Consider the following 13546-nt stretch of genomic DNA (forward strand, 5'->3'; position numbering starts at 1 on the left):
ACAGAAAAGAAATGAAGAGAAGGACCTCCCATGGAGTGGGAACAGTGTCAGCAAGGCAGGATGCAGGAACGGGCAATGTATGAAGAAGAAAAAAAAATCTGGCTGGGATCCTCAGGAGATAGAGAATGAAATCTTCCTGATGGCATCTCAGCTTCCTGTAGATTCTTAGAATCCATTAAAAAGGTCAATTTCCATCAGCACATATCGATGGCTTTCTTTTGCATGTTCTTCTGGATGCAGGCCTTCTGGAGTGTCTGCTCCCCGTATCGCCGAGGATGGGTCTCCAGGAGATGTTCTGCTTCTTCCTGGCACTCCTGTTTGGCTCTGTGCTCTTGGTGGCCTCGGCCCCGGCCACTCTCGAGTCTCCTGGCTGCAGCAACAAGGAACAACAGGTCACTGTCAGCCATACCTACAAGATTGATGTGCCCAAGTCTGCCCTGGTCCAGGTGGAGGCTGATCCTCAGCCCCTCAGTGATGATGGGACCTCACTCCTGGCTCCAGGGGAAACTGAGGAACAGAATATCATCTTCAGGCACAACATCCGTCTGCAGACACCACAGAAGGACTGCGAGCTGGCAGGTAGTGTTCAGGACCTCCTGGCTCGGGTGAAGAAGCTGGAGGAAGAGATGGCAGAGGTGAAGGAGCAGTGTAGTGCCCAGCGGTGCTGCCCACGAGCTGCTGGTGAGCTTACCACCTGGTATTCATTCAACAAACACCAAATGAACACCTTCCACGTGACAGGTGTTCTGCTAGCCTCATGAGCACTCCACCTCTCACTCTGGGTTTTCTCTGGGGCGGGGGTGTCATCACTGGCATTAGCTCCAAGGGTTATCTGCAAGTCTGAGCAGGGAGAGACCAGCAACTCTTAAAGGGAGTCTGGACTTGGGTTAATACTTTCAGATGAAAACTTCTGGGCGCAGTTTTACTTGTGGATCCAATCTCTATTGCAAGGGAAAGCAATGGGCTAGAGAGGAAAGACTGACGGCCTTGGAGCTAGACAAGATTGGATCCAAATCCCAATTCTGCCATTCTTTAGCTGTGCGACTTTGGGCAAATTCCTTAAGTTTCCTCAACTGTCCATAGAGGATAATTCTATCAACTAGTCTAGTTCTGAAAACTATAGAAGATGTGCAGAAGATTTCTTGGCCCATTATTCAACAAATGGTTCACTCTTTTACTGGTAATAAAGTACCATAATTTGACTTTACAAATAGTAAGCACTCCCCATCACCACTTTCTTCCCAACATAAAATGCCCAGGCTGATCCAAATAATAACCAGTGATACTTTGGCATGCATTTTAATGCTTGAAGAAATTGATACCATCGAGAGCACCTCCTATAGGCCAAATCCAGAACTAGGCACTGGGAACATTTCCCAGAATAAAAACAGCGTGGAACTGCCTCTGAGGGGTCTCCATATCAAAAGTTTTTAGGAAGGGGAGTTCCCATTGTGGCTCACCAGTCACCAGCCCTCAAACCCCAGCTCTTTTTTTTTCTCTCCGGCAGGTCTGAGTCACCACTGCAGCGGCCATGGGACTTTCTCCCCGGTCACCTGCAGCTGCCACTGCGAGCAGGGCTGGGAGGGCGCGGACTGCGAGCGGCCCGCCTGCCCCGGGGCGTGCAGCGGCCACGGGCAGTGCGTAGACGGCAGATGCCTGTGTGAACAGCCCTACGTGGGGATCGACTGCGCCTACCCCGCCTGCCCGGAGAACTGCAGCGGGCACGGCGCATGCGTGCGCGGCGTCTGCCAGTGCCACGAGGACTTCACGTCGGAGGATTGCAGCGAGCGCCGCTGCCCGGGTGACTGTAGCGGCAACGGCTTCTGCGACACGGGCGAGTGCTACTGCGAGGAGGGCTTCACCGGCCTCGACTGCTCCCAGGGTGAGAACAGAGACTTGGCCTGAGCTGCCCTTGGCTGCCTCTCTTCTTAACCTGCACCCACAGCCCCCAGGGCACCATTTAACCATCAGTTAATTACCTTTTGTCCTATGCCAGAGACTCTACCTTTAGCCTACATTAGAATCACTTGGAGGGCGTGTTAAAACAGTTTTCTGGGCCCCCCACGGAGTTTCTGATTCAGCAGGTTTGAGGTGGAGCTGGAGAACTTTTCTAATACGTTCGAGAGTGATGCTGATACTGCTGGTTTGAGAACCGGTAGTCTTTATGTGTTTTCTAGGGACGCACCCACGGCATATGGAGGTTCCCAGGCTAGGGGTCTAATCGGAGCTGTAGCCGCTGGCCTACGCCAGAGCCACAGCAACGCCAGATCCGAGTCGCATCTGAGACCTACACCACAGCTCACGGCAGCGCCAGATCCTCAACACACTGAGCAAGGCCAGGGATCGAACCTGCAACCTCATGGGTCCTAGTCAGATTCGTTAACCACTGAGCCAGAATGGGAGCTCCTCCAGGACCAGTAGTCTTAACATGACCTAAGCCTGCGTGTTCTGTGCTTGTGGGTGTTGCTGAATTAAGTCTTATGAACCCCACTGTGGCCCTAGCTCTGTTAAGGCTTTCTGCCTCTTTGGGGGAGGGTCCGGTTCCAGCAGCTAACAAGGAAACTTAAGCTGAGATCCACACAACACAAACTTCAGGGGCCAAAGAATGGGTAAGAGAAGCAAGAACTAAGTGCACGGGTTGACTGCCCACCTGGCAAGAGAGACTTCATTTTAAAGAGTAAAGACAAAAGGAGGAGTGAGGCTAATGACGGAGACATATGCAAGGAAGGGTCGGGAAGGGTCGGTGCTTTTTCTCTGCGAGTGGGGAGTCACCCCCTTTTTATCCTTTTGTGGACCTTAATGGCCAGTTGTGGCTGCCATAGCTGTGTCATTTAATATGCTAATGTAGTAAAATCAACATATAATGAGACTCAGGGTCTGTTGGAGGTCAGAGTCACCATCTTGGCCCCAGCTAGCTCCTGAATTTTTTTTTTTTCCTCCATTTGTGGCTTCCTTTATCTCTGGCCCCTTTATTTATTTATTTATTTTAATCTTTTCAGGTCTGAGTGGCATACAGAAGTTCCCAGACTAAGATAGAATCGGAGCTACAGCCACTGGCCTATGCCACAGCCACAGCAATGCCATATCCGAGCCGCATCTGCAACCACAGCTCATGACAACACCAGATCGTTAACCCACTGATCAAGGCTAGGGATTAAACCCGCCTTCTTATGGATACTGGTTGGGCTCATTACCTCTGAGCCACACTGGGAACTCCTGGACCCTTTAATTTAAAGGTATATGTCAACTCCTGATAAAGGTGGGGGCTGGAGGATTTTGAGACTTGGAGCAGCTCTGGCAACATAGGGGGTTGGTGTTAACTCTTAAGCAGATAATAACTTTTGAGGGTCCACAGCAGTGCCTCACACAGGCTCTGTATTCTCCACACATACTGTCATAGTGGTCAGTATAAAGTAGGTGCTCAGTGGATGCTACTGGCTATGGTTTCCCACTCTTCTTTCCTCACTGTCTCCACTCCTGTCCTGTTCCTGTTCCGGGTGCAGTGGTTGCCCCCCAAGGCTTGCAGTTGCTCAAGAGCACCGAGGATTCCCTGCTGGTGAGCTGGGAGCCCTCCAGCCAGGTGGACCACTACATCCTCAGCTACTATCCCTTGGGGAAGGAGCGCTCTGTGAAGCAGATCCAAGTGCCCAAGGAGCACCACAGCTATGAAATCCTCGGTTTACTGCCTGGAACCAAGTACATTGTCACCCTGCGCAACGTGAAGAAAGAGATTTCTAGCAGCCCACAGCACCTACTCGCCACCACAGGTGAGGAAGCAGCCAGGTGCCCCAGGTTTCCCAGGGGAGGCCCGATTTTAAGCTTTTTCTTATATTGTCTTCACAAGTATTCTTCTGCTCAGGCCATTGCCCTGATTTGGGGTTTGAAAAACATAGCTGCTGCAATCCTAGGTTGGGAAGAAAAGTCTCTGTTCTTGTTTCCCTTTCTCTGCTCTGTGATGATTGGGTCCTCCAAGCCAGAGATGGAGCCTGCTGGATTGGGGCTTATGGGGGGGGGTCTTCTCCATCCCTGATATTAGTGAGATCTGATTGCCCTCCACCCACCTACAAGCAGCCACGGAGGACCCCTGCATCCCCAGGCCCTCACTCAAGGGCATGGTCAAGGTCAAGTTGGCATGGATGGGGGTCTGTGAAGCCACCTGTATCAATGAGATTCATCTCAGCAGGAAAGTGGGGGGGGGAAACTGGGTAGTTGACGGAGGTTTAATGAAGAAGTTGTTTAAAAAGGTATAGGTAGGGTTTGGATGCTGAAACACTCTAAGACCAGCATCCGTGGGAATCCACCCCAGCCTGAAGGAGCAGGGGATGGGAGTTGGTACAGGGGCCCAGAAAAAGCTGTAGGAGGGGGTTGCCTGATGAAGTGCCCTTGGTAGAGGGGTATGGGCAGTCCACTGTGTCTGTACCAGGAGGGTGTAAAGGAGGTCAGTTGCCCATACCCTTTTCCTGTTTTCTAATCTTCTCGTGACTCAAACTGGCTGGACATGACCAGAAACCAGAGGACAAGGGAACGTGGCTAACGCCTTACATGGGACTCATAATCTGGGTACAGGGCAGAAGAGAGAATAAATCTCGGGGGACACACGGAATCTCCAGAGCACCCCTAAATGCTCCCACAATGTTTGGAAGGGCCAGCATCATTGCTTACTCTTTAGGAATTCTTGTCTCCTCCTGAACATTCTTGTGGCAGTTTAGATCTTCAAGGGTCTGGAAGAACCTAGTTGTTCGAGTGATTCTTTTTTATCCCTCACTCAGCCTATTTTATTGAGCATTTACTATGTGTGGGGCACTGTTCTAGATGCTGATAAAAATGAGCTGCCTGCATCCTTCCCTAAACTCCTGGGGAAAATCCAGGGAGATGCAGGTGGATGGGCCTTTGGCATGCAGTGTCTTTGTAGAAACATCAGGCTACCTGTTCTTTTTGGGGATGAGGATAGAGCGGGGTAGGGATGGCTCAGTGTTGGAAGGAGCCTTGAGGGCCTTACCTTCCTGGGAGCACACTCTGTGATTGCCTTTGTCAACACTCCCCAGCCACAGACCCCTCAGAACACCCCTATTCAACATCCTGTCATTGAACAAGTTTGATTATTGAGTATTGCAGCTTGGGACCCTCAGTAAGACAGGGTTAGAAAGGACTGGAATAGCATTGGGGCTTTTCTTAGGTGATTTGGGGAAAGAGTTAGAGAAGTGGGGATTCGCTTTGCGATTGCATGACTCCTATGTAAGGCGTTAGCCACGTTCCCTTGTCCTCTGGTTTCTGGTCATGTCCAGCCAGTTTGAGTCACGAGAAGATTAGACAACAGGAAAAGGGTGTGGGCAACTGACCTCCTTTACACCCTGGGGGTAACCCTATGTTTGGGGAATCTTACCTAGGAAGAGGGCAAACTAGGGTGAGGCTAAGGGTGTTGTTGGTAAAGAAGGAATGGTCTCTCTTATGGGTCAGGAGGGAGGATGTTTAGTAATTTGTGTGATTTGGACAATGTTTGGTTCATGTTTTTTTTTCTTTATTTTATTTTATTTTTTTTTTTGTCTTTTTGCCATTTCTTGGGCTGCTCCTGCGGCATATGGAGGTTCCCAGGCTAGGGGTCTAATTGGAGCTGTAGCCACCGGCCTACACCAGAGCCACAGCAACGCGGGATCCGAGCCACGTCTGCAACCTACACCACAGCTCACGGCAACACCAGATCCTTAACCCACTGAGCAAGGCCAGGGATTGAACCCGTAACCTCATGGTTCCTAGTCGGATTCGTTAACTACTGTGCCACGATGGGAACTCCTTGGTTCCTGTTTTGCCTGTGTGCGGACATGACCTTGGAATGGACTTGTTTCGTCTTAATCTGTCATGGACACAGAGCGTGCTGTTTGAGGGTGATATTATGTGAAACTGCTGATGTTCAACAGAACACGCAGGCCAACCCACCGTGACATCTGGGCCAGCTCCCTGTGTGGGGCTGCTTTTCTCTCCCCCCCATTTTTGTCTGTGGCTTCCTCTGCCTTCAGACAGGACAGTGTGAAGAGCAGAGATGTCTATTCTGAGAGTCTGAACCACCCCTCCTGGCTTCTTGCTCTCGGGACTTGTCATCCTGAGGCTGTGAAGCCGTCTTTCTGTCTAATCTGATTCAAGTGAAACCCATTCTGGTTTGCTCCTCGGGGGAGCCTCAGCCCACGAGACACTTATCCTCATAATAATCTTGAACGTTTTCATTAAGTTCCTGCTTTTTCATTTGCGAGCCATGTAGGGCCCCTTCTGGAATCTTTGAATCACTTTCATTATTTGCCTCTTGACCTGGCCCCTCAAGGAATTCTCCTCTTTGAGGAAAGAAGCTGGGGGCTGGCAGGTGGAAGCCAGCACATGGGAGGAAGTCCTTCAGAGAAAAGGCTCTGTAATGGAGTTCCCCTCGTGGCTCAGCAGTGACGAACCTGACTAGGATCCGTGAGGACATGGGTTTGATCCCTGGCCTTGCTCATTGTTAAAGGATCCAGCATTGCTGTGAGCTGTGGTGTAGGCTGCGGATGCGGCTTGGATCTGGCATTGCTGTGGCTGTGGTGTAGGCTGGCAGCTGTAGCTCACATTCAACCCCTAGCCTGGAAACCACCATATGCCTCAGGTGCAGCCCTAAAAAGACAAAAAAAAAAAAAAAAAAAAAAAGGAAAAGGCTCCATGAGGCTCTTTATCCATAACAGAGGGAACTGGAGACCTTCAGAGCTGTGGGACCTTGAGAGCACTGAGTTCACTGAGTTCACCCCTTGTCTGCTGCACGAGGTCCCTGTCCTGTGTCCGTGATCAGGGGTCATTCAGGCTGGTGGGAACCCCTTTGGAACCAAGGCACTGGAGATGAGGAAGGGGGCGAGGCTGAGGGGGCTTGTCTTTTCTGTCCCAAGCTTCAGGCCAAGGTGACATCGGCCTAGAATATGGCCTTTGGAATTCAAAGGTCCCCTAGAGACTTCAGTCCCTGTTCCAACAACACTGGAAATTTCTTCCCACAGTGCCACATCAGCGAGCGATCCACTCTTTTAAATAATCATTACATTTTCTTTTTTTTTTTTTTCTGAATGGAGGGTTGAACATTTAGCTATTGATGCTGTACTATGAATAAATATGCATAGTAACTCACCTCCTTCATGAGATGTCAGGTGTGGCCACTAAGGACACCAGGCAGCTGGTGGAGGTGCTAAAATTTGGTAGAAGGTGCAAGAAAGATACTCAGAAGGACCATGCTAAAATTCTTCTCCCTTCCTTCCTTCCTCCTTCTCTCCCTCCCTCCTTCCTTCTTTTTTTCTTGGGTTGTACCTACGGCATAGAGAAGTTCCCAGGCTTCTGGTTGAATCGGACCTGCAGCTGTTGGCCTGTGCCACGGCCACAGCAACGCCAGGTCAGAACCGCATCTGCGACCTGTGCCGAAGCTTGCAGCAACACCAGCTCCTTAACCCACTGAGTGAGGCCAGAGATTGAACCTGCATCCTCATGGACACTCTGTTGGGCTCTTAACCTGCTGATTCACAACCAGGACTCCCCAAACTCTCCTATAGTTTTGCTTAAGTTTAACCCTTGTAGGAGAATTTGAGAGAAGAGAAAGGAGCTATGATTTGGGAGACTGAGGAAGGAGCTGTTGGTATTATCAGTTAGACTCCAGAAAATCTGAAATGTGTTTCCCAGGTGCTCCATGAAGGGGCCTTGAGCATCTCATCCTGGGGCTGAGTCTCTGAGGGAAGGGGCTCTCAGTTAGAGAACAAGTATTTAGTTCAGAGGGAGTGACCCTTGGCCCAGAGGGCTGGATGGCTGGCCCCCTAGGAGGTGAAGTTCTGGGCTTGGCCACAGCAGTGTGGATGGGGAGGGCTGCAGAGCGTGCAGGGGGAGGCGGTGGCTGGGGAAGAGGCTTTCCCAGAAAATAGACTGCCCCCCATGGACAGTGTGAAAAGCAATAGTTATTTGCTATCTGAGTAGTCCTACGGCACCTGTCAAGGACTGGGCCATGGGATGAAGCCTGCTCTCTGTATGTCAAGAAAGGAAGCTGAGGTGGTAGCCAGTGGCCTGTTCCAAGCTTGCAGGCCTCTGCTCATCCCTGCCTGCTCTCACCCTCCCTGACCTCTGCCCTAGATCTTGCTGTGCTTGGCACCGCCTGGGTGACAGATGAGACTGAGAACTCCCTCGACGTGGAGTGGGAGAACCCCTCAACGGAAGTGGATTACTACAAGCTGCAGTATGGCCCCCTGACAGGCCAAGAGGTGGCCGAGGTCACCGTGCCCAAGAGCAGTGACCCCAAGAGCCGATATGACATCACAGGTCAGAACCGACCCTGGGGATGTGGGGTGTTTGCTGCAGATGCTGAGGTGACGACAGCGTGTGTGGAGGGCATCCGCATCTGTACCGCTCAAGTGTGCACAGCGGGTCCTGGGGCCTTAGGAATCAGTTGACCCTGACCCTGGGAGCTCCCAGGGCTAAACTCGCTCTGGGAGCCTGAGGACTCTGCTCCAGCCTCCCAGTGCTGACTCTGGAATCTTGGAGCACCCGGGTGACAGGTTCCACATCCTAAATCTTCTCCCAGGTCAGCTAACCCTCTGGAAGCCCCTTTCTGTGTCTCAGGTGGATTTGATGGCACACAGACATTCCTTTTGGAAGAACCTTGTGTGTTGGGGGGGGAGGAGGAGGGAGGGGGGAGAGAAAGAAAGAGAGAAAAGGAGAAGACGAAGGAGGAGGAAGAAGAGGAGGAGGAGGAGAGGGGAGGAGGAAAGAGGGAGAGGGGAGGGAGAGACTGAGAAGCTGGTTGGCTGAGGTTGGTGTGTTTGGCACTATATGTGGAAGGAGTTGAGCTAGGAGCCCTGAGGAGGGGGCTCCTTGACCCAGGTGACCGAGCTAACACTGCAAGCGCTGGAAATCAGATGGCTGCAAAGAAAACAGAGCCACACAGGGCTGGGTTATGTTTTGTGACACCTGAAGCTTATCCAATGTTCAGGGCCCTCTGTAAGAAAAGTAATACACAATTACGAAGACCCAGTTTGGCACATGGCCTTGGAAGGGGCCGGTGCAGGTGAGGCGCCCTAAGGCTTTTTGGCTCCACGGTGAGTCCTCCTCTGGGGCCTTGTCCTGCCATCCACTGCCTGAGTTCTGTCTCATGAAGTCATCTTGGGGTTCTCAATGTTTTGCAGGGTGAACGATAGTGTGTGTGCCTCCTACAGGCTGCTCTTTGCCTGCATTTTGCCACCACGGTCTGAAAATTTGTGTCACGGAGAACAATCATGTGCTGGCCCTGAGCCACGACAAACAAAAAAAGAGAGAAAAAAAGAAAAAAAAGGAAAGGAAAGCAAAGGAAAAAAAAAGAAAAGAAAAGAAAGGGGAAAATTAGGTTAATGCGAAGCAAAAGAAGCTTTTCAGAGAAAAGGATTATTGGAAGCAGAAAAACTCTTGGGCTGTGAATAAAATTGGAAAATTAGTGTCCAGTGGTCCAAGGAGGGACCAGGAGTTCCATCAGCTTCATCTCATCCACTCGGGCCTGCTCCCCCATGACAATTACACCCCTCCGTGATGCCCCGTGCTCCAGTGGTCCTGCAGCTCTTTGTCTCCCTTAGATTACAGTCTTGAGGCAAGAAGCACAGCCCCTCCCCTCTCTGACACAAGAGGAAGCCCGGGGAAGAGCGGTGCTAGGGACCAATGGTCTGGAGCCTGCACTCACCCCCAGCACCGGTTGCTTGTTTCCAGGTCTGCAGCCGGGGACGGAGTATAAGATCACAGTTGTCCCCATGAGGGGGGACCTCGAGGGCAAGCCAATTCTCCTGAATGGCAGGACAGGTAAGAACCATGCGGAGGCACTAGGAATGTATCTCATGGTTGCACTCTGATATTTTTCCTGGCTGACTCCTCTTAGGATAATAATTCTGGGATTTGTGTGTAGAGAGAGCTTATCTCTTTGTGACTGATGTCTTTTGGAGGCCAGGAGAAGGAAAGGAAACTCGTTCTATTTCACATTTTTCTTGCCATTGGAAAATCTCTGCCAGGATCTTGGAGTCAAGGGGAAAGGCCATTTCCACCATCTTTCTGCTTTTTTTTTTTTTGTCTTTTTGCTATTTCTTGGGCCGCTCTCGCGGCATATGGAGGTTCCGAGGCTAGGGGTCGAATCAGAGCTGTAGCCACCAGCCTACACCAGAGCCACAGCAACGCAGGATCCGAGCCGCGTCTGCAACCTACACCACAGCTCACAGCAACGCCGGATCGTTAACCCACTGAGCAAGGGCAGGGACCGAACCCGCAACCTCATGGTTCCTAATCGATTCGTTAACCACTGCGCCACGATGGGGACTCCTCTGCTTATTTTAATAGCTTCAATCACTGGGTTGTTTTTTTTTTTTTTTTTTTGGTCTTTTTGTCTTTTTGTTCTTGTGTTGTTGTTATTTCTTGGGCCGCTCCCGCAGCATATGGAGGTTCCCAGGCTAGGGGTCGAATCGGAGCTGTAGCCACCGGCCTACGCCAGCGCCACAGCAACGCAGGATCCGAGCCGTCTGCAGCCTACACCACAGCTCACGGCAACGCCGTGTATGGATTTATTACTGTTTGTCCCTTCTCTGCCGGATCCTTTAACCCACTGAGCAAGGGCAGGGACCAAACCCGCAACCTCATGGTTGCTAGTCGGATTCCTTAACCACTGCGCCACGACGGGAACTCCTCTGATTATTTTAATAGCTTCAATCACTGGGTTGTTTTTTAAGACATTGTCTTGGATCTAGGCACACAGCTTCATATTCCCTAAGACAGGTGATTTATAACTTTTTTCTTGTCATTTCCGTATTTTTTTTTTTTTTCAGGGCTGCAAGTGCGGCATATGGAAGTTCCCAGGAGGAGAGGGGTCAAATTGGATCTGCAGCCTCTGGCCTACACCACAGCCACAGCAGCGTGGGGTCTGAGCCAGGTCTGCAACCTACACCACAGGTGCCAGATCCTTAACCCACTGAATGAGACCAGGAATTGAACCTACATCCTCATGGATACTAGTCGGGTTAGTAACCTGCTGAACCACAACGGGAACTCCTTATTCCTATATTTCTTTTCCTGACAAACACACTCAGGGATTTTGCTCTAAAATGTCAAAAGATATTAAAGACTTTCATGTGGGAGTAGCAGTATATTTTTCATCTGTGGATGGGGAAAATAAATAGTGACAAACGTTGCTATACATCAGGAGCATTTGATAGTAAGTTAATAATTTATTCATCAGAAAAAGAAACTGAAATCATTGTAGCTGAATATGCAAGATATCCCGTGTAATTTTTAGTTTGCAGGCAATGCTTGAGCTCCCACTGAGTTGCGAGCCTCTTGTAATCCCTGTGTGCTCTTGACAGCTGATGTTGGGAGATGGTGATCTGGAACAAAAGGCTACTGGGTAGAGGCTGATCCTTGCAGCCAGCAAAGAAGGGGATCTTCAAGTTCTGAGACTTCTTTGAAAAGCTTTGTAGTTCTGTGCAGTTCAGTCCTGGCAGTAGCTGGTGAGGTGGTGAGAATAAGGTTGAGATGGTTCAAGAATTGAATTCACCATGCAATGCAGACTGTGCAGCCTGCCTGAATGGTGGACTAGTGAACCATGTTAATGAGTTGGAAGATGGTACTCCTTCCTTGCTTCCAGTGGCTTTCTCTCTCTCTCTCTTTTTCATTGCTTTTTAGGGCCACACCTGCGGCATAGGGAGGTTCCCCGACTAGGGGTCTAATTGGAGCTACAGCTGCCAGCCTATGCCACAGCCATAGCGACACAGGATCCGAGCCACATCTGTGTCCTATACCACAGCTCACAGCCCTGCCTGATCCTTAACCCACTGATCGAGGTCAGGGATTGAACCTGCAACCTCCTGATTCCTAGTCGGATTCGTTTCTGCTGCACCACGGCTGGAACTCCCTGGTGGCTTTCTCTTCAGCTGTGAATTCATTGAGAGCTTCCCAGATGCCAGCCATTATATTAAGTGCTTCTCATGAATTATCTCATTTTGTTCTTATCCTAATCCTATGTTGTAGGTCTTATCATTATTTCTAAGTCACATATAAGAAAACTGATACTTGGAGAAGTTAAGCTCAAGATTGCACAGCCAGGGGAATTCCCATCGTGGCTCAGTGGATTGAGAACCCGGCACAGTCTCTGTGAGGATGTGGGTTCGATCCCTGGCTTCTCTCAATGAGTTAAGGATCCAGTGTTGGCACAAGTTGTGGTGTAGACCTCAGCTGCAGCAGCTCTGATTCGACTCCAGCAAAGGAAAAAAAAAAAAAAAAAAAGGAAAAGATTGCTCAGCCAGGAAATGACGGGGCCGAGATTTGAACCCCGGATGTCCACTTTGGTGGATGCAAAACTGAAATACCTCCTACTTTGACTTTCCTGTCCATTATTTCTGGTTAATTTTCATCCTGTTTACTCCCTAATTAAAAAGATTTCTGTGACCCCTCATTGCCTTTGGATAAATAGAACTATAGAACTATTTTATCTTGACCTCTGTGGGAGCCTTCAACCTGGGCCATTATTGTTCTCGAAACTTCCCAACGGGAAGCCTTTCTGCAACTGGACTGTTCTCCGGGTTCCCTAACACAGATGGCTTATTTCTACCTTGTGGATTTGTTTGTATTGTTACTGCTGCCTAAAAAATTCTCTGGTTATCTCTAGCTATCCATTCATTCAGTTCAACAGACAGTAATTTCAGAGTACCCTTGAGCCCTAGAGACATAGTCCCTGTAGATACTTCCAAAGGTGATGAGCCTTGGTCCCTGTCCTTCAGGGGCTCACAGCAGTAATATCGCTCATCCTTCCAGGGTCAGCTCCCATGTTAGCCACTCCCCTGAGGCCTTCTAGGACTGTATTAAGTGACAGCATCTTTGCCCCTGAATTCCTAGAGCATTTAATCACATACAGCCTTGACTTGCTAGTTAACCTTTCAAGTATATTATCCCAACTGGAAGATGAGCATTTAAGAACCATTTTTATTGTCAATTATATTCTAAAAAGCGGAATGGGATATTTTATCGGATTGCAAATAAAGTTGTGTTCTGTGTCTTAGCAACATGAAGAAAAAAAGACGCAATAATTGCTAAGGTCAGGAAACACTTTCAAACCTGGCTAGACTGTTAATTAATACAGGGGGGAAAAAAGAATCTTTTCTCCAGATGTTTTGTATTTCGTGAGTTGGAAAAACACCCTGGACTATAAGAGCAGCATCAGCATGTACTGGGAGGAAATGGCACAGTTCAGGTATTTTCCATTTAACAAGTCACTCATGGAACTAATACCATGAAAGAGAAAGGGTCATTTGAAAATCTTCACCCTGTAAACACACTCACGGTGCATGGAAACGCCTGCTGGAAAGGTGAGGCTTTAGAAACAAGTCAGCTTCCAGAGAAGCAAGCACAGCCAGGCCAGTGTCTCTAGACATGTCCCTGGACCCCTCCATCAGACCCTCCCAGCCACTCACATCAGAGGACAAGAGAGGCGGTCCCCCATCGAAGAAGTGACGCTATCCTTTTTTCTTTCCTTTCTCCATCTGTAAAATGAAAGGTTGGACTAAATGAG

General features: G+C 49.7%; 1 protein-coding gene across 2 annotated transcripts in view; it reads left to right on the forward strand.

Moving 5' to 3' along the window:
- Window positions 1-13546, forward strand: part of TNN (tenascin N) — a 69900-nt gene that overhangs the window by 10596 nt on the left and 45758 nt on the right. For both annotated transcript variants that reach the window (XM_047753504.1, XM_047753505.1), the window contains exons 2-6: window positions 241-681; window positions 1508-1882; window positions 3504-3767; window positions 8113-8298; window positions 9712-9801. In XM_047753504.1, the coding sequence (XP_047609460.1) occupies window positions 276-681; window positions 1508-1882; window positions 3504-3767; window positions 8113-8298; window positions 9712-9801 (1321 nt within the window). In that variant the 5' untranslated portion in view covers window positions 241-275. The remainder of the gene's footprint in view (window positions 1-240; window positions 682-1507; window positions 1883-3503; window positions 3768-8112; window positions 8299-9711; window positions 9802-13546) is intronic.

This window comes from Phacochoerus africanus, chromosome 11, assembly GCF_016906955.1.
Source record: "Phacochoerus africanus isolate WHEZ1 chromosome 11, ROS_Pafr_v1, whole genome shotgun sequence".
NCBI lineage: Eukaryota > Metazoa > Chordata > Mammalia > Artiodactyla > Suidae > Phacochoerus > Phacochoerus africanus.